This window comes from Cetorhinus maximus, chromosome 25, assembly GCF_964194155.1.
Source record: "Cetorhinus maximus chromosome 25, sCetMax3.hap1.1, whole genome shotgun sequence".
Lineage (NCBI taxonomy): Eukaryota > Metazoa > Chordata > Chondrichthyes > Lamniformes > Cetorhinidae > Cetorhinus > Cetorhinus maximus.
The window spans coordinates 32,542,590-32,569,997 of NC_135903.1; the positions used below are offsets into that span (position 1 = coordinate 32,542,590).

The 27,408-nt window shown below is 39.9% G+C and overlaps 1 protein-coding gene across 8 annotated transcripts in view; it reads left to right on the forward strand.

Moving 5' to 3' along the window:
• Nucleotides 1-27,408, forward strand: part of gpatch8 (G patch domain containing 8) — a 194,305-nt gene that overhangs the window by 145,457 nt on the left and 21,440 nt on the right. For all 8 annotated transcript variants that reach the window (XM_078529752.1, XM_078529754.1, XM_078529756.1 and 5 more), the window contains one exon: nt 26,380-26,523. In XM_078529752.1, the coding sequence (XP_078385878.1) occupies nt 26,380-26,523 (144 nt within the window). The remainder of the gene's footprint in view (nt 1-26,379; nt 26,524-27,408) is intronic.

A 27,408-nucleotide genomic window follows, 5' to 3' on the forward strand; every position in this document is an offset into this window, starting at 1 on the left:
TAAGCAAGTGCATTCATAGGTTCTTTGAAATACAGTGTGCTGAGTCATTCCTTTTTGAAATAGACACATTCTGTATTTTCTTTAAATGGTTTTAAAGTCAAATCCCTCCTTGAAAAAAAAAGTTCTGAACCCCTATGCATTGTTAATTGACATGGACTTGGCTGACTTCGGTCATGGCATATTTTTCTTGTCCCCATTGGTACTTTAACCACTTTAACTCACCATAGGATATATGAACCTAGTTTTGTAAAATGATTGCTACAGCTTAAAATTCAGGTGAGAACATTTGGAGTAGATAAAACTAATTAGGGTCAATAATCATTCTCTGCCATGAATCAGATGAAATTTTTTTTTCCCCCAGCTTTTGGCCTATTACTAATTAAGATGCTTCGTGCTTTCACACATGGAGCCATAACGGCACAGGAGGAGGCCATTCAGTCCATCGGGTCCATGCTGGCACTCCATAGAATAATCCATAGTTCCATTCACCATTTGATTGCCAAAGCCCTGAAAGTTTATTTCCCTCGAGCCTATCCAATAACCTTTTGAATGGTATACATCACACTTATAGTAATGTGGAGACCTGTGGTAGAATCCATGGGTGAACCACCATCAATGGGAGAGCTGCACCAAGCAGCTCATCAAACAGATGAAAAACAACAAAGTCTGCCGCCCCAATGATATTCTAGCTGAGGTCTTCAAAACTGTCAGACTTTGCTCATGTCAATTCTCCAAGCACTCATCCCACAAATTTGGGAGAAAAAAGAATTCCCCCACTTCCCCCAGTCAACTTCAGGAATGTGACAATTGTAACTATCTTCAAGAAGGGAGATGAATCATGCTGTGGAAACTGTAGAGGTATTTTTCTCTTGTGCATAGGAGGGAAAATGCTGACACTCATTCTCCTGAATCGCCTGTTTCCTGTGGCTGAGGAAATCCTCCTTCCCTCCCCCCCTCTTCCCCCCCCCCCCCCTCTTCCCTCCCCCACCTCTTCCCTCCCCCCCTCTTCCCTCCCCCCCTCTTCCCTCCCCCCTCTTCCCTCCCCCCCTCTTCCCTCCCCCCCTCTTCCCTCCCCCCCTCTTCCCTCCCCCCTCTTCCCTCCCCCCCCTCTTCCCTCCCCCCTCTTCCCTCCCCCCCTCTTCCCTCCCCCCCTCTTCCCTCCCCCCCTCTTCCCTCCCCCCTCTTCCCTCCCCCCCTCTTCCCTCCCCCCCTCTTCCCTCCCCCCCTCTTCCCTCCCCCCCTCTTCCCTCCCCTCCTCCCCCCCCTCCCTCGCCCCGCTCCCCCCACTACAGAGTCATTCCTGTTCTAGATACCCTAAATAGTAGTTAACTATGCACCACAGCTTCCACTCTGCTGCATATTTGGGCCAATTCAACACACCTTCAGCATTCATTCCACCCTGTCTGCAGCCTTAAGAACCTCTCACAAGCCATGACCTGTTCAATAACCTTTTCATTTTTTCACTTGTCAATCAATTGTGCATATTTCAGCAGCTGTCTTTCATGCACCTCATCTCCTAAGAAACAATAGATCTTTTTGTGTATCCTCTGTACCCAGCCTGATCGTATCTAGGCTCAGCCTTGGTACCATTATCCATGCCAGTTAACTCCCACGGTCCACTGTCAATTTTCAATTGTTTTTACCAGTCAGTAATTATTTTTGATTCTCTTTGTTACCACTTCTTGTATGCTTCTTCTCCACAAACTTAATTACCACCCGTCATTTTGATATACATCTTTTACTTGCTGCACTGTATTTGTGACAGGCTCAAATACCTAGTTGTGGTGTAGTGTAATGTGGACACCCCCTCCCAAGTACTGCAGATTCATGCAATATGTTCTTAATTGACTACTCCTTTCTTATCACATCCTATCAAAAACTTATGATTTGGAGTTCCAGATAAAATATAGGTATGATATAGGTATGTTGGAGAATTTAAATGAGACCCTGGTTAAAAGGGTTAAATTATGAGAGATGGTTGCCTAGACTAGGCTTGTGTTCCCTTGAATATAGAACATTAGAGGGTGATCTAATTCAGATGTTTAAGATGATTTAAGGATTTGATGAGAGAAAAACGATTCCTTCTGGTGAGGGAGTCCAGAACAAGCAGGCATAAATTAGAATTAAAATTGGAGCTAAGAGTGTTCAGGGGTGATGTCAGGAAGTACTCCTTCACACAAAGGGTAGCGGAAATCTGTTACTTTCCCCAAACAATTGTTCTAGTTGAGGCTAGATCAATTGAGATTGACAGTATTTGTGAAGGAAGGGTATTACAAAACCAAGGAGGGTAAATGAAGTTAAGATAAAGATCAACCATGATTTAATTAAATGTCAGTCGGAACAATTGTGAAGAGCTGAATGGCCTACATACATGTTCCATTCTTCTTTATGTGCCCATTGAGAGCTCAGTTTTGTTAAGTCAGCTTGGTTGACAACAGATTGGGAGTCAGAGTTTGCTGAAATTCTGGTTTCTTTTTTGATAGTGTGAGGTTTATCCCTTCGTACAGCATTAGTCTCTCTACATTGTACCACTTACTGTGAGTGCGTCCTGGTTTGTCTGTTGGATTTAGGTGCCCGTGAAATCAAAGAAGCTCTGCTAAGCATTGGCTCAGAAACCATATTATCACAAAATTTGAGTTTTGGGGCTCCAGTTCAGGTAAAAGTAGAGTAGTATAAGAAAAGTTAATTGTTTTATTTTTCTCTTTCCCTTCCTGTTCTGAAAATGGTTAACTGATGGGTTAAAATGGAACTGATGGGTTATGCCTCTCCCAAAGTGCTTTTAAATGGCCTGCTTTCATGCTTTAAACTAGCCATTGAATTGCTGATGGCCTGTACAATAATAAAGGACATTTCAACCAAAGTCAGATACGGTATTCAGAGTCCCAGTTGTGCTTGTCAGTGAAAATTTACTTAAGTAGCAATCCTTGACAATTTTTCTTGTTCAGTTTTGCTTCCAAGGGAAGTTAAGGCCAGTTGCACCATCCAAGCCGAGGAGAGTGAACTTAAGCACAAATCTTTGACTGGGAGTTTTAGGTTCCTTTTGCCTTTTGGTGCATTTCCACACAAACCAAAGTGATGAATGTTAGTGCTGGCAAATGGAATATAGCCTTAATCTCATGAAGCATTGCTAGTCCAGACACAGCAGTTTTCTGCAAAGCAAGCTTCTCACTCTGCCCTAACAATGTGCTGTTACAGGATCCAGCAAAACTTATCACCGGCAGGGGCTGGGAGTTCAAGCCCTGACAGGCCTTGGGAGTTTCTGCACATGCGCAGAACCTTGGTAGCGTTTGTAGTTCTTAGGTCGAGGACAAGGGCCCCAGTGTGCCCTTGCAAAAGCATTAATCATTTGACCGAGGGCCGGAGCGCCATAAATGGAGAAGAGTCCCAGACGGGGCAGGAGAGATCCCAGTTAAAAAGAAAAAGAGAGGAGCAGGGAAACAGTCTCCAAGCAGAAATAGAGCTGTGGTTGGCAGCCTTTAAGTAGTGAGGGCTTGGGAGAAGCCCTGGAGATCAAAGGCAGCAGAAGGTTGGTGACTCTGTGCTGCAGGCCATTGTGGCAAAGGTAACCCTTTGGAGCAGTAGTGTTCTGCTCAGAGCAGCTGAAGAGCTAAAGTTGTGCCTGAGAGTTGGTACTGGAGTGCAGACTTTAAAATCCTGGAATTCGCTCCCTAACAGCACCGTGTCTGTACCTACACCACATGGACTGCAGAGGTTCAAGAAGGCGGCGCACCACCATCTTCTCAAGGGCAGTAAAAATGCTGGCCTAGCCAGCAATGCCCACATTCCATGAAAGAATTTTTAAAAAAATTCAGGGGAACGTAGCCTCGAGAGAAGAGGTTGTACCGCTCGCAGGGTTTCGGTCAATGAAGCAGTCCGAGTCAGAGCAATTTTTGGAGAGAATTCCAGGGCTAGATCCTCGAAGGTGAAGACTGAAATCCTTTGTGTGAGAGAGACTTTTAACAAGATTGGTTTGACAGAGGTTACTGACATATGGGTGGGTTGCTGAGAAATCCGTGGATCTGTCTTGTTCGCGTTTGGCATTTATTGTGCAGTATAGTGTGTTCGACTACAGTTTGCCTGTTAATTCACATGTACCTCATATTGACCCTGAATGTTAAAGTATAAGATAAACATTGTAAATTGCCTTATCTTTCTGACCATGTATAGTAAGATTTATTTTGTTCAAAAACCGTGGAATCTTGTAGATTTATTCCCTGAGCAAGTGTCTTCAATCTCAAACTGTCTACTTCAAACAACAAGTTACAGGTACCTAACTGGATTGTACCAAAACTTGGGGGAGCCTGGTCCAGGATCATAACAGTGCCTTGGAACCAACTTTCGAAGAGCTGCCGCTGCTGCATCAATTTGGCATTACATTTAATTTCCTACAATAATTAACAATTAGTGCTAATTTAGGGGCTATTTCATTCTATTGTGCACGGTTCCAGTGAGTTGAATTGAAAATATCCAAAATTTCCCTTATTAGTCTGGACTGGATTTGAATCTGGAGTTAGAACAGTGATATGTATGACTCTTCCATTTACTTCCAATTTATTCTTCAAATGGCTGGTTATGAATGTATGTTTGTTTCATTTAACCTTTTCACATGTAATGACCTGAACAAAACATAGTAAACTAGTCTGGTTGCTTAGGGGTGACTGAGAGGTTTTGTGTTCAAGCTGACTCCAGGAATTTGATCATAAAATCTGGGCTGATATTTCAGTGCAATATTGAAGGAGTGCTGGGCTGTCAGAAGTACTGTCTTATTTATTTGAGAGGCTAAATCAAGGCCCTGCCTTCACTTTCATGTGGATGTGAAAGGCCCTATGTCACAATCTCAAAGAGGAGCAGAAGAGTTGCCCCAGTGTCCTCGCCAATGTTTATTCCACAAACCACACCACTAAAATAGATTACCTGTACATTATCCCATTGCTGTTTGTAAAACCTTGCTTGTCACCTTGGAGAAGGGGAAAATGGGAGGGAGCGGCGAAGAGAGCAAGAGGGAATGGCTAAGAAAGCGGGAGGTGGGGAGAGCAGGGAGAACAGTGGTGTGTGTGATCTTTTCTCTCTGGTCTGTGCCACCTTTGATGCGGCAGCTACCTGGGACATCGCAGGTACTACTCTGCATGTGTGCCCTCTGGAGTTGCGGCATCAGGTGCAACCAAAAGTATTAATTTGGCTGTAAAGCAATTGTGATGATGTGAAAGGCACTGTATAAATATAAGATCTTCTCTCTTTTCTAGTTCAATAACTAAGTTACTAATATACCCTCTAATTGATCAGAGAGTTTATGCTTTTACATGGTAAATGTTTGTTTTTTTTCACCATCGTTTCCAGTTTTTATCTCTCTGACCACTGAGTATATGTAAGATATATTGTACAATATATATCTGTGTATGCATTTGAATGTATTCTGTTTTCAATAATTCAGTTGGTTACAAGTGTATTTTGAAGAGGGACAGGTGAATGTTGATAACAACAGAAATGGAGAAGCAAAAAAAAAACTGCAAGTTTTCCCTAAGGTGCTTCCTTTACAACAGCCTGCCAAGTGTCCAAATTTAGAAGTCTTAACTGGCAGTTTCAAGCATGGGGTGCCATGGGAATGCAAACCTGTTGTAACTGTATTTCAAGCTAAATAATGTATATTTCTGCTTTCTAGATTCTTGGTTTATTTTTCATGGAAGACATCAGGAATTTCTCCAGTCACTGCTTTGTTTTACATTAAGTAAGCTAACCTTCGGAATATAGAAGGATCATTGCAAAATCAAGAACACTACAATTTAAAGGTTAAAGAGAATTCGGCATATTCAGAACCTGCGTTGAAATGCCAGCCTTGATTCAGTGGTAACACCTTGAGTCTGAAGTTTGTGCATTCAAGCCCTACTACAGAGACTTGACATAATCTAGGCTGATAATTCAGTGCCGCATTAAAATCTTTTATAAGTGGCAGTTTGTTTTATTGGATTCCTCATGAACTTCCTTTCTGTTCCTCCTCAGCACTACATACACCAATCAGCAGGTGCTAACTCCTCAATGCCTCCTTACTTAAAATCATCATTCATAGCAGAGTCTTGCACTTGTTCATTCTCAGAACCTCAGAAATTGTGGAACACCTCACTTACGTCAGTTTATCCTTTCCCTTCACAATTGATAAGTTTCTAAAATAAGTTTTGATGTTGTCTTAACATTAGATGAGCTATCTCTATTGTCCTACCTTTTGCAACATTGGCTGTGTTGTCGATAGTTGTGGGAAGACTGACCCAAGAAGAACCTTCCTACTTTAAAACTGGAAAATAAAGTATCCTTTTTATGAGGCATAAAGCTGAATGGGTTCCCTAGCATGTACATGCTAAACAAGAAAATGGGCGCAAAAGCAGAAATGAACATCATTTAAAGCATAGTGGACAAACACACTTTAAATGCCTGATGAAAAGACTATTTGGTTGTTACCCAATGGGCTTTGGCCCTTCAACTAAAGTCCTCCGTTTTAAAAGAAAGTGAACTCAGTTCAGCTATGCATTGCAATCCTTTCATACCAATTCTAATCATTTTGTGATACTATAGCGGAGGTGGTGGCATAGTGGTATTATCACTGGACTGGTATTCCGGAGATCCAAGGTAAAGCTGGGGACCTGAGTTTGAATCACACCACGGCAGATGATGAAATTTGAATTCTATAAAAACCTGGAATTAAAAGCCTGATGACGACCATGAAACCATTGTCGGCCCATCTGGTTCACTAATGTCCTTTAGGAAAGGAAATCTGCCTGGTGTGTGACTCCAACACAACATGTGGTTGACTCTTCAAAAGAAAAGCCCTCTTAACCAGCAATTAGGGATGGGGCCAACTCATGAATGAATTTTAAAAAAAAAAAGAATTGACAGGAGCAGGCTACCATTCAAAGCAATCAATATTTGAGCATGGTAGGAAAAAAAAGTCAGTCAAAGTTATTCCAAGTTCCATTCTCAGGAGTTTGTTTTTGTGATCACAAAGGATGCTATATTTCAACATAGCATTTTATCCCTCCCAATCTCATGAGAGATTGAATAGGGTTGTAAATGAGGAATACACAGGGACCATGCTATATTTTATGCTTAGACATGTGGTTGAATGACTTCAATTCTACATGTGATTGCCTCTGCCAATGTGTGCCTAAGCGCTCTAGCCCTAGGTAAGTTGCTACTTTGAGAAAGTACACATGTCGTATTGTGAAGACAGGAGCTCAATAACTTGGTTTATGTCTTAACCATGTTGCTGGGTTCCTGTATGTCAGGCGCTGAGCAAAGGAAAATACTAAAAATATTAACCCTTAATCTTGCTTGTACAAGAAAATCACTGGTTACATGATGGGAATGTTTTGTTTATACATGGCAATAAGTTTGTGCGTTGCTCAAAAGGGAGTGATAATAGCAGTAACATACACTTTTTTTCAACAGTGCTCGAGCACAGAAAAGACATCTTTTGTAGTAATGGCACTGATTTATTTTAAGCATTCGCCACTTTTAATTTTCAACAAATTTGTGTGTTGATCTATTTTATAATCACGTTGATTTTTTGGGAGATTTTCACACTCACTTTCATTCTTTGTATCAGGGGAGTTTTGTGAGTGTTTGTATTTCTAGATGGTTGCTTTTGTCATGAATTTGTTGTATATCAGATAGCTGAATTCTTCCTTGTACATGTCAGGTATAATCCAAATAAGTATTATGGCCTTACATTTCTCCAGAAGAGGAAATGCAACGTTTGAATAACATTTATTTTCCTAGTCTTGTAGGATATAAAAGGCTCTTGTATTAACAACGTTTTTTTTTATCTAAATGCTGCTATTTTATTTGATTATTTGGACTTGTAATGACCACCATGCTTTATAATTTTAGAATGGTCTCCAATAAATGAAATCTAACAGTTACATATGTTGCTTAAAACAAAATGATTGCAGAATTATTTTTATCAGCACAGCTTATTGATTAAACTTCTACAATGTGATGCATCATCAGCCACAGTTTCAAGACAACCTCGTACAGATATTCAGTACAAACCAAGATTTTTTAAAAATCTAGTACGTCAAAACCATGGTTTGGAATTTAGGACTCGTAAAATTAGCACTCCGATATCTTCTCACTATACTCATTTAGTGGGAAAAGTCAGAAGGTTGTTTTAAAAAAAAAATTGCATTTAGCAACATGGCAATCCCTTTTTGGTTTTGACCTTGCCAGTGAAAACTTGTTGGGAGAACTTAAGTATGGAGTATCTCAGTGCAAAGGTTTTTTTGCCAAATTGGCCTTTTTGTGTTAAATTAGTTTCTTTCCCGCAGCCATTTTTGTGTCTTGATCAATTTTCTTTTTTTTAGTTGGCTTCATGCAATTTATTTCTCACTGAATTTCTATTGGACATTGGCATTTTGTTCTCTTGTTTATTTCTCATGTTTTTTGCCACTATTTGCAGATCTATAGCTTCAATTACAGGTTACAGGCAACATAAAAATAAAAATGGCAATCATACAACCAGTTGAAACATTTCCACTCTTAAAGTTTGTCAGTTTGGCAGCATGTCCAGAAACTAGAAAAAGAATTGATTATATCTTTCAAGCCAAGTTACTCATAGCTACCCTTTTATAGGAAAGCAGTTGGTAACGCATTCCTCATTATAGATGGCGCTATTCAGCAACTTTCAAAAGAAAGAAAACTCACCAGAGCCTTGTGCACGGGGGTCATTTTTATCTGTTCAAATATTTTTTTCTTAAATCGGCTTGTGGGGCATTCCTAGTTTGTCAGAGATTTATTATTTCTGTATTATACATTTGTTTTGAATAACTGGAACTCTCATAGCCAACGTTTGTAAGTTGCTTTTGACTTCTGGGTGTACAGTTTTGAGACTATAGACATGGGTTCCATGTCGACTAAAACTGCCTGCTCATTCCACCTGTAGTTTTCCATAATGGGTTGAAGTGTATTCTGGTGTGTACTAATACCATGTGTTCTGGGGTGACTCTGCAATTCAACGTGCAACATGTTCTGTCAATAATTGTGTATGTTCAATGAGGCCCTCAATTCCATGGCTATAATTTGTTCCAAGTGATCAGCATGCAATTCTTCATGTTACATATAAGTGGTCGTAGCACAAATGTTTTCCTTAACCTACAATTGTGAAATGCATCTGTGACTAACGTAGATTAAACATGTCCATATTTAACTCTATGATGCCTGTGGTTACTGAGGAAAGTGTATGTTGAGTAGCAAGATTAATTTAAACATAGAGGTGATGTCATAAGCTTCTGTCTATTTTATCCAGATGAAAATTGTTGCTGTTTTGTGTTTTACATGTTTCTTTTTATACTTGTATGATGGCGAATAAAATATTTTCAATTAAAATCAGTCTTTCATAACTGGTGACTCACTGTCACAGTAGGAGGGACCATGGAAGGGATGATTTAAAGCTTAATGCACATTCTGTTAAATAGTTTACACTTGACCGACAGAGGTTGTGAAACTCTATCCACCCTATGAAGAAGATGACCATTATTGGCCACTATTGGTGTCGCTGGCAGTGATGTACTGTCAAACCAGACATTTAAAACATTTACTTAGCCAGTCAGTTAAAAATGCGGAATAATATGCTGTCGGTAACTAATTATTGGAATTTGCATAGTAATCACTTGGACTCAAGACAATCTGCACCATTGCCTTTTTTGTAGACATATTATGCTGAAAACTTTACAGCATTGAGGCAGCCTGATTATTTACATCAAACAAAGAAAAATAGCAAAGACAAAAACAATAGCTTTGGGAATTTTGGATTCCAAAAACAATTAGGTTAGTTTTGCCCAAGATAAATAAAAAAAAATTGGATTGCTAATCGAAACAGTAGAAGCAAAGGCATCTGCAGTGTAGCCATGTTGAAACTGTCAGAGGGATTTTAGTCTTTCTGGGTTTTACTTGACAATTCTCTATGAAATCAGGCATTTTGATTTTAGTTTTCTTTTGAACAACTTTTTCAAAGCTTTGGTTCATCAAGCTTTGTGGATTTTATTCAAAACCTGCTTGGCGTACATGGATAGATTGTAGAATTATTGCTTTGCTAATATAAATTAGGTTTTGAGTTGGCTTATCAATTGAACTGCTTGAATATTCTAGCTTTCAGCCCTATGACTATTTGATTTCAGGTGTAGGTATCAAGGAAGGCACACAATTTATATTTTGTAACACATCTTGATTATTTATCTGGTCCTTCATTTTAAGTGCCAGAATCGGAAATGCTGAATGTTGAAATGATGATTACTTGAAAAATTGCAGTGTTTTACTATTCAGAGTTGATAAGCCTTTGGCTCACCCAGTATAGATATTTTATAATTTCATAATGCCATTGCAATAATTTAGTTTTTTGGCTCAAATGAAGATTATTGTAGGGGAGCGAGGGGATGAGGAGGAAGGTGAAGCAAATATGTAGTTAAGCTCAAAAGACACCAGTGCCCTTTTACATTGTTTCCTGAATAAAAGTCTGCCAACAAAATCATAGGCTGTATCATTTGTTTGAATTGGAAGTTTAAGAGTTGCATGTTTGAAACTACAATGGGCATTTGCCTAGAAAATCAGGGTTCAAATTCTGGCATTCACTAACATCTGCATTTATGCTTGTCTCAGAACATACCTTGGCTACTTTTAACGCTTATGGAAAAGGGTGAGGGCTCCAATGTTAATTTTCTTGCAACATTGCTTCTATTGCCTCCACTGTTTGGGGGCCAGGGTGATAGAGATGGTAGATTGGACAAGGCGGTGATCTGCCTAGCAGTTGTTAGCACATGTCATTGCACAGGTGACATAGACATCGCTGCAGTCCATTGCTCGAACGATGACGCTGTTGACCAAGTTCCAATGTTTGGACTGTGTGTTGCCATGAGGTTTAGCGCTTGCCTTGCTAGCGGAACAGAGTGTAGGTTATGACAAGGTCATGTTCTAGACATTTCGTCAGGGCGAGAACTCTGTTGGAATTTGCTTTCCCAACTCCTTCCTTGCTGATCGCACCCTTCTAGAGATTCGTGTCCTCCCAACTCTGGCATTGAAACCTCCAAGGAAGATCAGTTCATCACCTGCTAGGACTCCAGGCTAGGAATTGCTCAAGGTTGGTGTAGAATTCCTCCTTGGCCTCATCTGTGGCATTAAGTGTAGGAACATATGCACTGATGACGGTGGCATGCTGATTCCTCATTGGGGTGAACTGGGCAGTCATGAGGCACTGACCTATCCCACAGTGGGAGCCACTGAGGTGCAAGACAAGCTCATTTTTGATGGTAAAACCCACCCCATGGAGGTGTTGTCCTCTTCTGGAAGGCCCTTCCAGAAAAAGGTGTACCACCTTGTTTCTTCAGTTGGTCTTCTGCATGTCACGTGTCACTTGGGTGCCTTTACATAGACATTTCCACCCTGTTCCTGAGCTATGATGGTGGTGAGGCACTCAGATCTGTCACTGTTTGGGTTGTCCATGAGGGTTCTAGCAGTCCAGGTCCTAGACTACTTTTTTGACGAGTGGAAAATGCCTGTGTGATTTTTTTTTTTAACGTGAGTTGGGTGTTGCACATTGACCTGCACATGGTCTTGACAAAGCGGGTGCTTGGTCCAGTGGTAAGGGTGTTCCATGACCATTGGAAGTCGGGCTATGCTGTGAGACATTAGTACGTTCTGTGCATGATCACACAGGAATGCATATTATTGTAATTTGCTAACACCATATCAGGGGCACAGCAAACTGCGAGAAAGTATGCAAGAAAAAATAAAACAAATAAATAGAGTGGCCAGATAGGTCACTGTTGCAATTCAGCATTTAATGTGAAGTCATATATCCTAAGAAGAATGGAGTAGGGGAATAGGGAATCTTGGGTTGCAGATGCAGAGAACTGTAATGGTTGGAGTGCAGTTTTGAAGGCTCATAAAAAGGACAAATGGGACCTAATGTGCCAGAAAGGGTAAATTTCTGATGAGGAATCAGGTTGGTCTGCACAGTCTGATTGAGTGGCTGATCTTTGATAAACCGAATGGATGTTGTGTTTTACAGGAGTCACTTTCCAATAAAGGAGTATTGCAGTCTGCACTATTAGTGTACTGAACAGCTTTATGCTACCTATCATTGGTTTATATTTTCTCATTTCTTATTTTGTCCAGTGGTTTGCAAATACAAAATACACAGAACATCAGCCAGCACCTACTAAAAGGAAAAAGACAGGTTAACATTTCAAATGTTATCACTCCGCTGAAAACTGAAACCATGGACTGCTTTTTTGCTTGGGGGGCTGGGTGAGGGTGGAGGTGGCAGTTGATGGTGAGCTGTAAGAGTTCTCTGTCATTACCCATCTGAAACTGATCGCAACTTCATGATGATGGACATGCATGGATTCGAGCAGAGATCCTGAAGTTGCTGTCGGTCACTTGGGGCTTAGTCACAGGCTGTGCTTTACCGCCACCTCACCACCCACCTTGCCCTGAGCTGGCAATCACTGAAATCAGTGAGAACTTCAACATTCCCACCCCACATCGCCAATAGAAACCCCTTAATAAGTTAAATTTTGTTCAATCAGGTGTAACTAGGTTATAAAGTTTGATGAACAGCAGAACTGGCTCTGAAAAAATAATTGCGTCATCGTGGATTGCCATTAAATAAGTAATTACATTTTTTAAGCTGTTTTTAAATTTATTTTAAAAGTATTTTCAGAATATTTTACTTCTACTTTCACGACTTGTGTATGTCCCAATCTTTAATTTGGTCTATGTGAAAAAAAAAATTAATTATGAATTTAGTGCTTTTTATTTCCTGTTCTGTGCGACAGTGGAAATCCTGTAAAGTGGTTGGGCACTTGGACAGCCTGATGACCTCATTGGTGCTCCATGCTGTAAATACCAGTAAAGAATGCTGCAATCAGTCGCAGTACCACTGCACAGAGCTAGAAATGAAATTGTTGCCAGAGACATCGCTAGATCTCTGTCAGATTTACTTCATAGCCAGCGATGTGCTCCTTTGCCTTGCTGCTGACCGCAAAATCCAGGACATAGGGGATTCTGCTCCATTCTTTCCTCAACCCAACTGTAAACGTGTTTGTTTTCCGTTCTGACAGTTACGCCTGACACACTTAATTATTTTTGCTCTGCATTTGCTAACTGGCCTATAAGTTTTTGGCATTTTCTGTTTTTCTTTCAGATTTTGTTTTTTTTTAGTTTGTGCTATGTAAATGAATCTCATTTGAAACTGGACACTGACAATATAGTGACTCAACATCAGAAGCTTAAGGCAAAGACTTTGGTAGCACAGAGTGTTGTCCATCAATTATCAATTTACTTTCCAGAAGTACAAACCTTGAAATGTTCAAATGTCCAAAAATTACTTACCCATAGACTATTTAGTTGAAATTTTGTATCATGTTGATTTTTTTGATGTCAAGTTTACCTGAAACCCAAAGGAATATGTGCATTGTTTAGAGACATCTTAAAACGTAACACATTCACTTTACTTAATAAAGGAAAAAGTGATTTCTGATAACTGATGTGGCTAGAGAGCATGTATTGTACTTTAATGCTCCCTTAGAACATGTTTGTAAAAGAGCTGTTCTCATTGCTGGCCACTAACAATGTACTGACTTTCCAAAATAAAAAGAAATTGACATTAAGAGTGGCAATTTAGTGCTTAATGTTACTTATTTGGAACTGCTGATGCTGAACAGTTAAATTCCCTTTAATTCTCATGGGGTGTTACAATCTATGACTCCCAATAAAGCACCATGCCTAAGATGATTGCATGGCATGTTGTAATGATATGTTAGCTTGCCAGTGAGTTTTTGCCCTGCTTTAATATGTTGATCTTGAAGTGACCCTAAGCTGCTATTGATCAGCTCATATAAATGATGTTTAAGTGACTTTGCAACGGAACATATTTGTTCTAAAATATATGACAAATGTTTTTCACACAGATACTAACCTGGCAAATCCCTTGTTAGTTCCTTCTTAATATCCTTTGCAAGACTGTAGGAAGTTATCCTTCAACTTGCCATACCCAGATCAGGAAAATTAAGAGCTACAACTTCAAAGAAGTGGAAGTTTTGGTCAGTCTGTCCTCAAATTGTGAAAATGGTACGTGGCTGGGTTGAAGGGAAAAAACAACACAGTTCATCATGTCTGCTATATATCAAAAGCAGCAGGTCTCTTGCTTTTAGAGTGCCCTGAGCAGTTACAGTTTTTCAGAAGTGTCACAACACTGGATCAGCATGAAACCAGTCAGTTATAGTATTGAAACTCTTAACAGATACAACCTCTGGAGATGTAGCAAGATAACATGTTGGAGAACCAGCAAGATTTGTTCTTGAGTTGTAACTTCAGTGTCTATATTAGAAAATTTGCCCCAATATGAGGCGTATGTTTTGTATACTTATTTGTGACCTTGCCTCCCAGTAACGGGATTAATGACATTTTAGCATATTTTTAGTACTGTGGTACATGCTTTGTGTTCCGAGCTTTGAGAAATAACTAAAAATGAAGAGGAATGTGGACAAGTAGCTAATTTGGAATAAAATATTTCCTTCAGCTTCTCTTTTAGAGAAACTTAAAATTTCCCTTCAGATGTTAACTTGATGATCACAAACCATTAATTACAATGTATAACTTTATAAAATGGCCTACAGTTTTGACAAAAACTAAAATAGCCTTCTATCTTAAAATGCCATGCAATCCATGCCATACAGGATCCGTACCATATTTTATATTGTTTTGTACACTGTGTACAGCTTTTAAACATTTCAACAAGCCACACAATCACTGTACTAAATTTGTTTTGTCATCATTGTTTCACTACAATTGCACAGTTGCGTAGAAATTTTCAGAAGTGCTGCTGCGATATTTTGTTAAATCCTTTGTTAAAATTACCCATTCTCTTGGCCAATGTATTAAAATACTCATGTTCTTTGAGTATGATCTCCATGTTTTGTATGCTGATTTTAGATGTCGTGCAATTCTCTATTCTGTTACTTATTCATGCCACCTCTGCAAACAAATTGGAACATCTGTTGCCTGAAAATTTTATACCGATTGTGCTGCGTTGGAAATTGAGCTGTAGCTTTTGTCTTGTCCTCCCTTTCATCAGCACTAAATCTTTATGCAGCTTATTGATTTCTTTGACTTGGCTTTCATTGTTCAGATCAGTTATTTCATAGGTATAAATCATGCTTCTCCATAAAGTATTTTGCACTTCATTAAAGAAAATGTGTAGTTTGAAACTGTGACTTGAGTCCATGTGGTTGTAAATTATAAAAATGTCAGCTATAGTGGTAACTTATAAGGAGCCTTCCAAGCCATACTGCATACTGTGTAGCATATTTTCATCACTTCTCTTTAGCATCATATTTTGACAAATACATTTTGTGACATGTTTAAGTTGTTACATTTGTTAATTTAATATCTTGCTAAGCTTTGATGATGAAGTTGGCAATGTATCATATCCAGACCCGTGCATGCAGATTACTACTCGTGACTCTGCTGTACAGGAAATAAGGCCACAATTAGAATGAATGTAAAATTTGATGGTTCAAAGTTGGGTGATTCCTCCTCGATGTTGGGACTTTAGTTGCCTAGTATAGATGTAGATAAACAGATTTTTGTGTTGGCAGAACTGGACATGAATTAGTTTTTGTGGCTTTTACTTTTGTTATCCTGGAAAATTTGCTGGAGAACCTACTTCATTCAGAGCTGATACATCAGCCTGCATCATGTGCCAATTAACAGAAGTTAACCGATACAGCCTTCAGATGTTTAGGGCAAGTGATTTGGGAATATTTCCATCTGTTTTGATGATTACAGACTCACCACAGATATCTAGCAGAAAGTTGCCATCAATTACTAATTTGTAATACTGATTGTCTGGATTTTTCCATGAAAATAACCATGAGGCTATTGGACGCTTACAATTATTATGGAGTAAATGAAACAGCAACTTCTGATATCCGATGTGCCATTAATTGAAGAAACCTGGAAGTTGCTGTCAAAATTATCCTGTGCTCTGCAGGCTGTGCTATACCAGAACTTTGCCTGTAGACTCTGTGCTAAAATCCATGTTAGAGCATGAAGTTTCTGTAATTACCCCACTAGTTACCCACTAAAAGTTGGGAGTTCGGGCTGGTGCTTTCAGATGTAAATGAGTTTTTAATGACCGTTTAATTAGTTAAGAAACCTCTCTGACATTGAAAATTTTACAATTGTGAAGCCACATTCCTTCATAAGTGAATTAGTTTTGGAGATTTTAAATGTTTATTATATATACTATAGATAAAATACATATAATCTTTTTAATTTTTCTTTGTGTTTCTTATATACCCCTCAATCCCATCTTTATTTCTGCCTCTTTTCATTTTCTGTACATGATTTTACTCATTTAATATTCTAATTATTACTTATTGGCCTGCATACCTCAGTGAGGATTCTTCATTCTGAATAGTTGAAAAGTCACATTGTTACTTGTCCTGCTCACAGGTGCCACAGATTTCCTGATGAGTGGCAAGAGCCTTTCCCCTGCCACTGACCACAAAATCTGGCCAATATTTTCATTATGTTAAAGAAACCGTTGTGTTTCTATTATAAAATGTCTTCATAATTATATAGGCTTTACATTCAGGTGCAGGTAATATACTGTCAGTGGAAGAACTGAATAATTGCCATCTTTTTTTCTTTGGATCTTCACCTGTTGTGAGAATTTGATTGAGGTATTCAAAATCATGAGTCTGAACAGAATAGATGGGAAAACTGTTCCCGCTGGTGGAAGGGTGGCAAAAGAGATGGCACAGATTTGAGATTAATTGGCAAAAGAAGCAATGCAGACATGAGGAGAAACTTTTTCACGCAGTGAGTAGTTATTCACTGCCAGACAGTGTGGTGAAGACAGGTTCAATCGAGGCATTCAAGAGGGAATTGCAGTATTATCTGAAAAGGAAGAATGTGCAGGGTTACTGGGAGAAGACAGGAGAGTGGCAGTTAAATTGCTCATTCATAGAGCCAGTGCAGATACAGTGGGTCGAATGGCCTCCTGTGCTGTAGCAATTCCGTGGCATCATGATGGTTCCCGGATGACCCATGTGGCAATGAAAGGTTGGAACAGTCAACCCTCTGTGACAGACTCAGGATTTCAATACCGGAGCTAGTAGTTATACAGTACCTCCAGGGCATTGTTAATGACCAGCCCATTAATGGAAATTGAAGGAGACCTCTCTCGGCTCCATGATGTGCAAGGTTTTCCTTCCTGAAGAAGCTACAGGGCAATGATCAGTTTGTTTTTACTATGTTTTTATGTAAATGTACTCGCAATAGTGGAATACAAGATATTGGAAAATCCTAAATGTGAAATCAGTTTTACTTAGGAATGAAAAGACTAGGCCTCATACAAAAGCTGTAAGTCATTGCACTGTGAGTATACTTAAAAGTGCTGGTAATTCATAGAAATGTTAAGTTAAAAAAGGTTATTTCATTTTGTTTAAGACATTTGTACTTTCATAAAACTACAGAGATCTATGAATGTGTTATTGAGTGCTGTACAGTCAGCTCTAGAAAATGAGCTCCAGTTGGAAAATGGGGAAGGGCGTGGCAGGATTGTGACATTGTCATGATGAGTATATTCTGAATATAAAGCAACAGAAAAATTTGATCATTAATGTTGACAAGTTTCTTCAAGATTTAGCATCATATTCCCAAAATGTTTTGGTGTTCATGTGCATCAAGATGCAATATGAAAGGATTTTCTTTTGAATGAGCTTAAAATATCAAGAATGAACCAGGAAACTGTAGTTATTTAAAAACCCATAAATAATAAGGATGACTTTAAGATGCAGCAGTTTTCCATGCAAAGATGCATGCAGCTTTATTCTAGGCAGGGACCGCAATTTAAATCTTGGTTATTAATTCCTTTGTTTTGGGAGATGAGGGGATTATGACTTCAGCAATGACTTCAGTCAGCTTTTTAAAAACCCTGTGCCTGATGTACATGAATGACAGTTAAATGAGTTGAAACTTTTTCTCTGCTCGTTTGCACTGATGTATGCCAATTTTGGGTGAGTTCAGGTGTATCTTTGAGATTAAGAGGGTACTTGGGTATTCATCAAAATTGGCAAAATGGGCTAAACTCCAGGTACAACTTCCCATTTGTGCCTGTGGAGAAAACTCCAGTTCCAAATTAATATTGTAATACTACTTGAAATAGCATTACACTTCTTAACAATTTGGCAAAAGTATTGAATTGCTTGTAAAATTGCATTTATTTAAATTCATTAACTTTTTGAGCAAGACATTTGGATTCCTCTTGGTGAGTATGGAAAACTTGACAATCCATAATGGCACTCAAACGAAGTGTAACAGTTACTTTTAAAAATAATGTCATTCTAGGTATGCTGAAGATGGATGTGTCAGTCATTTTGGGTTTTTTTTGTCATCCCAATTTTTTTTAAAAAGCAATGAGATCTTGCAGCAAAGGTGATGCAAACTTAAGATTGTATATATTTACTTGAAGGGTTCCTTCTGATGAAATTTATGAAAGCTATCTGATCCATTTATTTTCAGTGTCCCTGTAATAACTTGAGAAGCCTTCGATAAATTTGTACAAACTTCAATATAGTGTAGGCATACGGTCGCATGGTCTTTTGAGAATTAAATGCGATTATAGTTTACATCTCGGCAGGTTGATTTATGACTTAGCTGTGTAAATCAGTCAGACTTGTGTTTTAACATGCAGTAAAGAAATTTCAATACAAAAGCCTTGATTATGAAGTGGTGCAATGATTGTCATATGCATGCATCCATGAATATACAGTCCTTGCAGAAGCTCCTACAATATTAATCTAATATTAATATTAATCTAATATTGTAATAGTATTGCAATTTATTTTTGCAAACCCTGAAAATAATAAATGAGTAAACTATATGCCAGAGCAATTAACATATCCTCAGCAAATAACCTTAGGCAGAATCTTGAGGCGGTGATGGGGGGGTCTCAACTGCCAGCTGGAGACCTGGCGAGAGAACCACACTGCTGCTTTTTGGGAAGGTTCGCCTCATCTTGTTCTACTCAGGCACTTGATAGGGGAAGGCCCAATGCTGGCCTGAGATCCTGGGGATGGAAGCCTCATCTGCTGAGAGCTTCTTCCTAATCGGAGGCCGGCAGCTCTATTAAAGAGGAGTGCCACTGGGGAGGTGGTGGCTGCCACTGGTATGACACCCACCTGAGGCCCAGGCTTGTTGCTGGATCCCAGACCAGAGGTGAGTGCAGGAGGGGGTCGGCAGCAAGGGCAGGTAGGTGGCTCTCAGCAGATTTACCCCCCTCCCCTCACTTCCTGATGCTGGGCCCCTCGATCAAGTATTGCGTGCCTTTGAATGATGGGCTCCCTCCCCCACGATCCCCCAATCCCTGTCATGCGTTTGCTTTTTGTGCTTCCTTCATGGCAAGTCACCTGCCTGCCACTGGGTTAATACCAGTAGCAGGATGGAAGGCCATCCATGGACTTCTCTGCCACGGACTTAATTGGGATGGAGGTGGGAGGAGCTGGGGTCCCCAGCCGCCACCCTCCCTCCTGATTAAATGACCCTGCCATCAAACTCACTGCAGGGAGGGCACAAGATTTCAAACTTTGGGCACCCCTGGCTAATGTACATTTCTAAGGAATAACTTATCATTTTGGTATCTTATTTGTTAGATCATTTGCTGGCTACTACAGTGAATTTCTATCTTCCTGTTTAGCATGCAGCCTGGGTCAGGAATTTTTTCTACTTGTTCACTAGTGATGAAGACCTGTGCTTGATATCTTGGCTGGTTTTCTACCGGTCATGACTTTTGCCACTTCCACTTGCATAAAATAGCTTATTTCCATTTGTACCTCGGCTCATTTGCTGCCAAATCCATTGTCCATGCCTTTGTCGCCTCCAGACTCAACTATTCTAATGTTCTTCTAGCCAGCCTCCCACTGAAATAAAGAAAGACTTGAATTTGTATAGCATTTTTTAAGACTGTCTCAAAGCACTTTACAGCCAATGCAGTATTTTTGAAATTTGTCACTGTTGTAATGTAGGAAATGCAGCAGCCAAGTTGCACACAGCAAACTCCCACAAACAGCAAATGTGATAATGAGCAGATAACCTTTTTTTGTGATGTTGATTGAGAGATAAAAATTGGCTAGAACCCCAGAAATAACTCCCCTGCTCCTCTTCGAAATAGTGTCATAGGACTTTTTGCTTCCACTTGCGCAATCGGATGGGGCCTTGAATTAAAGTCTCATTTGAAAGACTGCACCTTTGACAGTGCAGTACTCCTTCAGTGTTGCAGTGGAATATCAGCCTTGATTTTCGTGCTCAAGTTCTTCACTGCCTGTAAAGTTCAGCTCATCCAAGGCTTGCTGCCTCTTTCTGAGTAAGCCTAGGTCCTGTTTGCTTCCTACCATGCTCTCATTGACCTGCAGTCCGACAAATTAAATTTCAAATCTCAAGTGCGTCAACTAGCACTCCACCCGAACTGTAATTGTATCCCCTCATGAATTTTCTAGCTCTGCAACCTCCCTCAGACCTATACTGCTTTTTTCTTTGCATTACCTCTCCACCCCACTTCACCTTTTGTCAACAAGCTCTCATTTGACTTTGGTTTTTTTGTCTACTCATTCTCTGCAGCTGCCCATCATTTATGGCCATGCTTTGAGCTGCTTAAGCTAATTCCCTCTCTAAATCTCTCCTCTGGCCCATTGAGACCCTCCTCATTGACCAGGCTTTTTGATCATCTCCAATATAAGGTATTGTTTTTAATCAAGAGAAGCCCATTCCAGCGATGTCAAAAATACTATGACAGACAGCTATGTTATCAAAAGGGATTTCCACATGGGGGAGACGAGGTATAAATTATAATAATAGGGCTGTGACTGGAGTACATTGGAAACGTGGGGCCAATTTTGTGACCAGACATCAGGTGGGAAAAGCTTGCCAATTTTAAAAATCATAAAATAAATCAGCAATCCCTTAATTTTTTAATAGTCTAGAAACATTAAGCAAGCACTACCTGGACAAATTAATGTCTAATTGTGCAATGGAGTTCTTTGCCTCTTAAGTCTGATTTCTGTGAATGTTGCAAGAGATAGGAAGTGGTAAAGCAGTGGATCCCAAACTGTGCGATATAACCCCTAGCAGGACACAGGACAAGATTTTGGGGTTGCGAGCTCTGAGGCAGCAATGGTGGTCGTGGAGCTCAGACTGAGTTTTGACAGCCAAGAGGCCCTTTTAAATGTTCATTTTTTTCTGTCCATGGGCATGGCTTAATTGTGTGTTCTCTGAGGCTCTATTGCAGCTGCAACCACAGCCTGCAGTATGGTGGGCGTTGGCTTTTTTCAGGGCAGAAACCAGTAGTTTTAAAACTCCCTCCAGTCAGCAAATACTCTCAGCCCCCTTCTCCCCCCCCACCCCGCCCCGCCCCACCCCACCCCTGCTGACAACTCTTACCACCCTCCCTATTTGATCAACAACTCCACCCCCAACTCCCGCTCAAGAACTCTGTAACCAATTCAGATTTTGCAAGCTGTGTATATGTAAGATGACTGTTGGGTGGTGTATACCACTAAGTCTGCTCCCTTTTCTGGCTATCAGACTCGTAGACCGTTTTTCATGCTTTCAAGGGGAGACTGTGGTGAAGTGGCAATATCACTGGACCAGTAATCCAGAGGGCCAGACTAATGCTTTGGAGACACAGGTTCAAACCCCACTGCAGCAGCTGGTGTAATTTTAATTCAATTAATTAATTTGAAAAAAAAATCTGGGATTGAAAGCTAGTCTCAGTAAAGGTGCCATGAAGTTATCGTAAAAACCCATTTGTTTACGGATGTTCTTTAGGGAAGGAAATCTGTTATCTTTCCTCACAACACTTAAGAAATATTTAGGTGAGCACTTGAAACACCATAACATACAGGGTTAATGGCCAAGTGCTGGAAAATGGGATTAGAATTGATAGGTGCTTGATGGCCGGCATGGATACGATGGGCCAAAGGGCCTGTTTCTGTGCTGTATAATTCTGACTCTAAGTTGACTGCAACCAGTGCTTTACCTCAACTGAACAAAAGTCAAGACTGGCTTTGTTTTAAAAAGGACTGCTTGAATGAAACATTGATGTCAATACTGCTAACCAGACGGGCTCCAAGGCATCGATCTCTTGCTTCATCACTTCAGAGGAATGTATCTACTTCTGTTTCACTTAGCGGATAGATTTCTTGCAGACTCCACAAAGGAACATTTGCAATGCACTTTAAATTTATAGGTTTTTTGTTGCAGCGGGAGAATTCTTAGAAAACATCTTGAGATTGCTCACTTGCTGTTCATGATACTTCAGTTTTCATAGTTTTTAAGTTGAGAAATTAATTAGTATGCATGCATAGTTTGTGTTACTTTTGGCTTAATCATGCACGAATTGTGTATTTTCCAAATGGAGACTTTGATTCCAATCAGCAGTTGTGCAGTCATTGCACTAGCTGCTATTGAATATTTTTCTTAAAAATTAATTGTCTGGTATTGTACAAGTTGGGTCAGCAGTTCCATCTCAATTCAAGCTTTTGTGATTTACAAACTCAAAATATGATTTGCGCACTGGTGCAAGTTACCAGTTCGCAACCTTCTTAATCTGTGCTTAATTCTGGGAATGAAGATGGTCATTATGTGATTCAATCATGCTATCCTATATATATGCACTTCAATTATCTACTCCAGATGTTCCTTATCTGGCAAAACAGATTGAGAAACAAGATCCTTATGCCATTGTTTGAGTACCAAAGTGCTTAGCACATAGTAAGCACTTGATAAATTAAGAAAAAGTTGGACATTTGAACCCTGTAGGGGTGATGTAATACTGTATTGAATGGCTATGTCTGGAAATTGACTCAATATCAACCCAGTAGAATTACGTTAATTATGCTTTCATTGCTTTCAACCCATGTTTGCTGCATAGAGCAATGTTTTTGGGTGCTTTATTGCCTGTATTAGCTGGTGATATGAAAAGTTTTATCCCTACACAATTCAATACTTTAATGTACTAGACTACCTCTCAGCACAGACTCCTTGTAAGTCTCTCCTGAGGCAATGCAAATTCTTTTGTTAAGTGGACAGAAGATCTTGCTCGTTTTCAAATTTCTGTTTCAGAGTTCTTTATGACAATAGTAGTACAGGTTTTGCCAAAGAGCTGGTCATTTATACGAAAGATGCTGCTTTAGTTTGAAATTTAGTAATTTCATTTTGAGCTGTAAGATATGTCTTATAATTTTTTCGAAAAAGTGTAAGTGGTACAGGTGAAGAAGCAGCTTGTATATTTTTAAAAGTGTACTTGGATTAAAAGTTTCCTATGAAAATAGCAGAACTTTTCTTAACACAATTAATTTTAGAGTTGCCACTCAGCTAGGATGTATTAATAAATCTGTCACAGAATAAGATGGCTGGACCTTGACAACACTGCAAATGTTTTTAGAATGATCCTGCTATTACTTTGGTAGATGCTTGTAGTCTTTCACGGTTCCTAAGTGATAAACTTCATTATCAGAGCCATTCTAGAAAACAGAGCCTAACGTTTTAAAGAAAGCAGGCTGATTCTCTTTTTATTGTACCTAAACAATTCGAGATTGCAGTCTTCATATATATTGTATCATTAATTACCTGGTAAAGATATTAAAATTTAAACTCTGAATTGATAGGAACCACAGGAATGCATTGATTTATTTGAATTTTACTGTATCCTGTGCTTCCTATTGGCTGCTAAGTTTGTTCTGTTACTGTAGATTTCATTTTTTTCAGGAGCATTTTAGGAAATTAGTGGCAGAGTAGTTGATCTCTGAAACCAAAATTTAAAAGCAAGTCCGAGCAGCTCATCTGAAAGTCTCTGTCACTTTCCCTCTCCTGGTTGTCAGGATCTTCCGTAATATGAGTTTGCGCGTTCTCAGTGGATTTCACAGTAGCTGCAGGCTCTTGATTGAAAGCTGTTCACAGTTCAGAACAAGTTGGCACAAAATTGCTAATTTTGAAGGGTGTTCCGTGTTGGAAACAGAGAAACTTGTATTTTGGGGGCTTATATGAGGGTTTAGCACAGTCCTGTTCAAGCTTTTTCCCAATGTGACCCCATTTTAATGCCTCAAATTTTGTACGACCCCGGAGTGAAAGCAGGGTGATGGGCTATTTAAAACTGCTGGGTTTGGCCTGAAAAAAGCAAAGGACCCACCTTTTTACAAGGTGTGGCTGTTGCAGCAACCTCAGAGACCGGACAATTAAGCCATGCCCACCAACAAAGAAAACATGAACGTTTAATAGGGCTTCACGACTGTCAAAACTCATTCTGAGCTCCACGGCCGCCATTGCAGCCTCAGAGCTCTCAACCCCACAGGGTTGTGACTCTCAGTTTGGGAACCCCCTGGTTTAGCTACACTTCTATGGCAGAGAATAGAAGCTTTTTTCTTTGCTTCTTGGTATGGTCTGTTTGTCCTGAGGGTGTTTGCTGTTGTCGCTGTTTCTAGAATAATAAAATGTTTCATGCCCAACTAACATACCATGCTTCATTCCCCCAAATTTATTTTATTGTTTAAATTGTTTGAGAATTCACACATTGCTCAGATTGTTATAAAATACAATCTGCTATACACCTGGAGCACAAACATTCTTGAGGGAAATCATAATTTTATAATGTTTTCAAAAGGTTGTCAGCTGTCTCTCGATTCGAGGATGATGTCTCCTCAAGGTCGCGAGTTTCTGCCATGGGTCTCCAAGTGACTAAACAGGCTGATTCTAGACCTGCAGATCTTTGGGCACACAGGGCAGGGTGTCCCATAAGGTAGTGCGGTCCAGAGTTTGGGGTTTGCTTCCTTTTCTTTCCTTCTGTGCCATCTCTCTGCCTCATCATTAAAATGTTTGCACTCAAAGCATGATGCAGCTTTGTGGACGAGCTGTCGCCGTTTTTAACGATTGGTATTAAGCTCCTCCCAGTCATTAATGCAAATGCCGCAGTGCTTCAAGGAGAGCTTCAGAGTGTCTTTGTAGCATTTTATTTTGTTCTCCCCTAGAACACTGGCCATTTGAGAATTGAGAAAACATGATCTGGCAGGGAAGACACTTTGCTGCAATACTGACAGTGTCCAATCCATTGTAGCTGATTTTTCAAGTGGTTTGCCTAAATGCATGTGGAGCTGGCTTCAAGAAGGACACTAGCATTTGTTCAGCAGTCTCTCCACCTTCTTACAATCTCTTGAATTCAGAAGATGTGGCTGAGGTATTACTGATGGAATTTCTCTAACACTCTTAAGCGTTGATGATACACAGCCCAGGTCTCAACAGTACAGGGGTGTGGTGACGACAACTGCCCTGTACACTAGGACTTTTGTTGACTTGTGGAGTTGTTGACGTGCTTGATATCACTGTTCTGAAATTGAGTTGGATGTGTGAAGATTTTCCAGATTGGTTGTGTGCTATGCTAAGTATTCCTCTCTTTGGTCAGGCAACTTTAGGGCTGAGGCATTGATCTTCTTCCACTTTGACTTTTGGTTCTTGTTATGTCTTGGTGCTAGGTGGATGTTCATTACCGATTTGAACAAGTCGATGATCTGTCCAGCAGGCATTAGCCCCTTGCATGCATTGAGTGACACAGGCATCACTTAAACCTCTGACTCAAACAATGACATAATCCAGGAGGTGCCAGTGCTTTGATCTAGGACGCCTCCATGTGGTTTTGTATTTGTCCTTCTGGCAGAAAAGGGTATTTGTTATATTGAGGCCATGATGAGCACACTTTGTCAGCAGGAGGAAACCATTTGCAATGGGTTTTTTCCACCCTGTTTTTCCCAGTGGTTTCTCTTCAGACATCAGAGTCATGATCAACCGTGGCATTAAAGTTCCCCAGAAAGATGATCTTTCCATCTTTTGGGATGGCAGTGAGGACTTCATCAAGGTCAGAATAGAACTTTTCCTTAACATCTTCATCAGAGTCAAGGGTCAGGATATAAGGGCTGATGACAGTGGCACATTGATTCTGACTGAGCTGTCGGCGAAGCATCATGAGTCTTTCATTTACACAATTGGGGAGTTCTGGCATGCATCCAAGATCCTATTCCGGATGACCAAACCTACGAGGATCACTGCCAGCCTTTTACAGTTTTTCAAAGGGATGTTGCTATTAAAATTAAATCTTGAATCGTTAAAACTCAATGATTTATTATTTATATGCCTTAAGCTGCCTTTGTAAGATATTAAATATTGACAGGTGTACTGACAAGAACTGCCACTCTGTAACTACTGAGGAAGTACAATTGCAATGTTTCTGACCTTTTCATGGTGCAACTTATTGATATTTTTTTTCTCTCTCTCTCTCTCTCTCAGGATTATGCTGAAAAAGAAAAGGCAATTGCAAAGGCTTTAGAAGACCTGAGAGCGAATTTTTACTGTGAATTGTGTGATAAGCAGTACCAAAAACATCACGAGTTTGACAACCACATAAATTCTTATGACCATGCTCATAAGCAGGTGAGTTGCTGCTGATATTAGAATTAACGTTCTGAAAGCAATCACTCTGGAGTAAAAGAAAAAGTTCATCTTTGGATATTTGTTCAAAGAAGTCTTGTGATTCACAGTTTTATTTTGCACAAATTGGGCCACTGCTGAGAATTTGTTGGAAAGGAACCTAATCATCTTTGAAGCACCAACATTCATAATGCTGGCAAAAAGCCCTAATCCAAGAATTTTTGTGCACTCCTTTTTACTACACCAATAACAATTCTTATTTTTATCCAAATTGCTTGAGGTCAGGATTTCTCTGGCTGGCAGGTTGGGATGGCTGAGTCTGTGTAGACAGTTAATTTATCCCTTAAACTTTTAATAGATGGAAAGGGACTTTTACAATTTAGATTTCTGCTTCAGAGACTTCATTGCATACCCAAACGAAAAGCCAGCTCCCATGGGATAGCATGTCCTAGGTGAACAGTGAAGCAATTTATTGTCTCTGGATTTACTGGTAGCATTTGCACAGCAGAATAAACTACCAGACAGGTTTATTTGCAGTTAATCATTTACAGAAGCAATCAGTAGCAGAGTTATTAAATATTGGGAAGGCCAAATTCATTGCCTTCAGCCCATGCCATTGATTCCATCCTCCAGCACCCTACTGCCACTGTCAGAAGCTGAAGCGGACGGTTTGCAACTCTGGTGCCCTAATTGACCCTGACGTATGCTTCCGACTGTGTATCTTCTCCATCACCAAAACTGCCTCCTTCCACCTCTGTGATAATGCCTGTCTTCTACCCTGCCTCAGCCTGTCTGCTGCAGAAATTTTCATCCATTCTTTTGTTCTTACAAACTCAGCTATCCTAATGCTGTGCTGACTGGCCCGATGATCTACCCTTCGTAAACTTG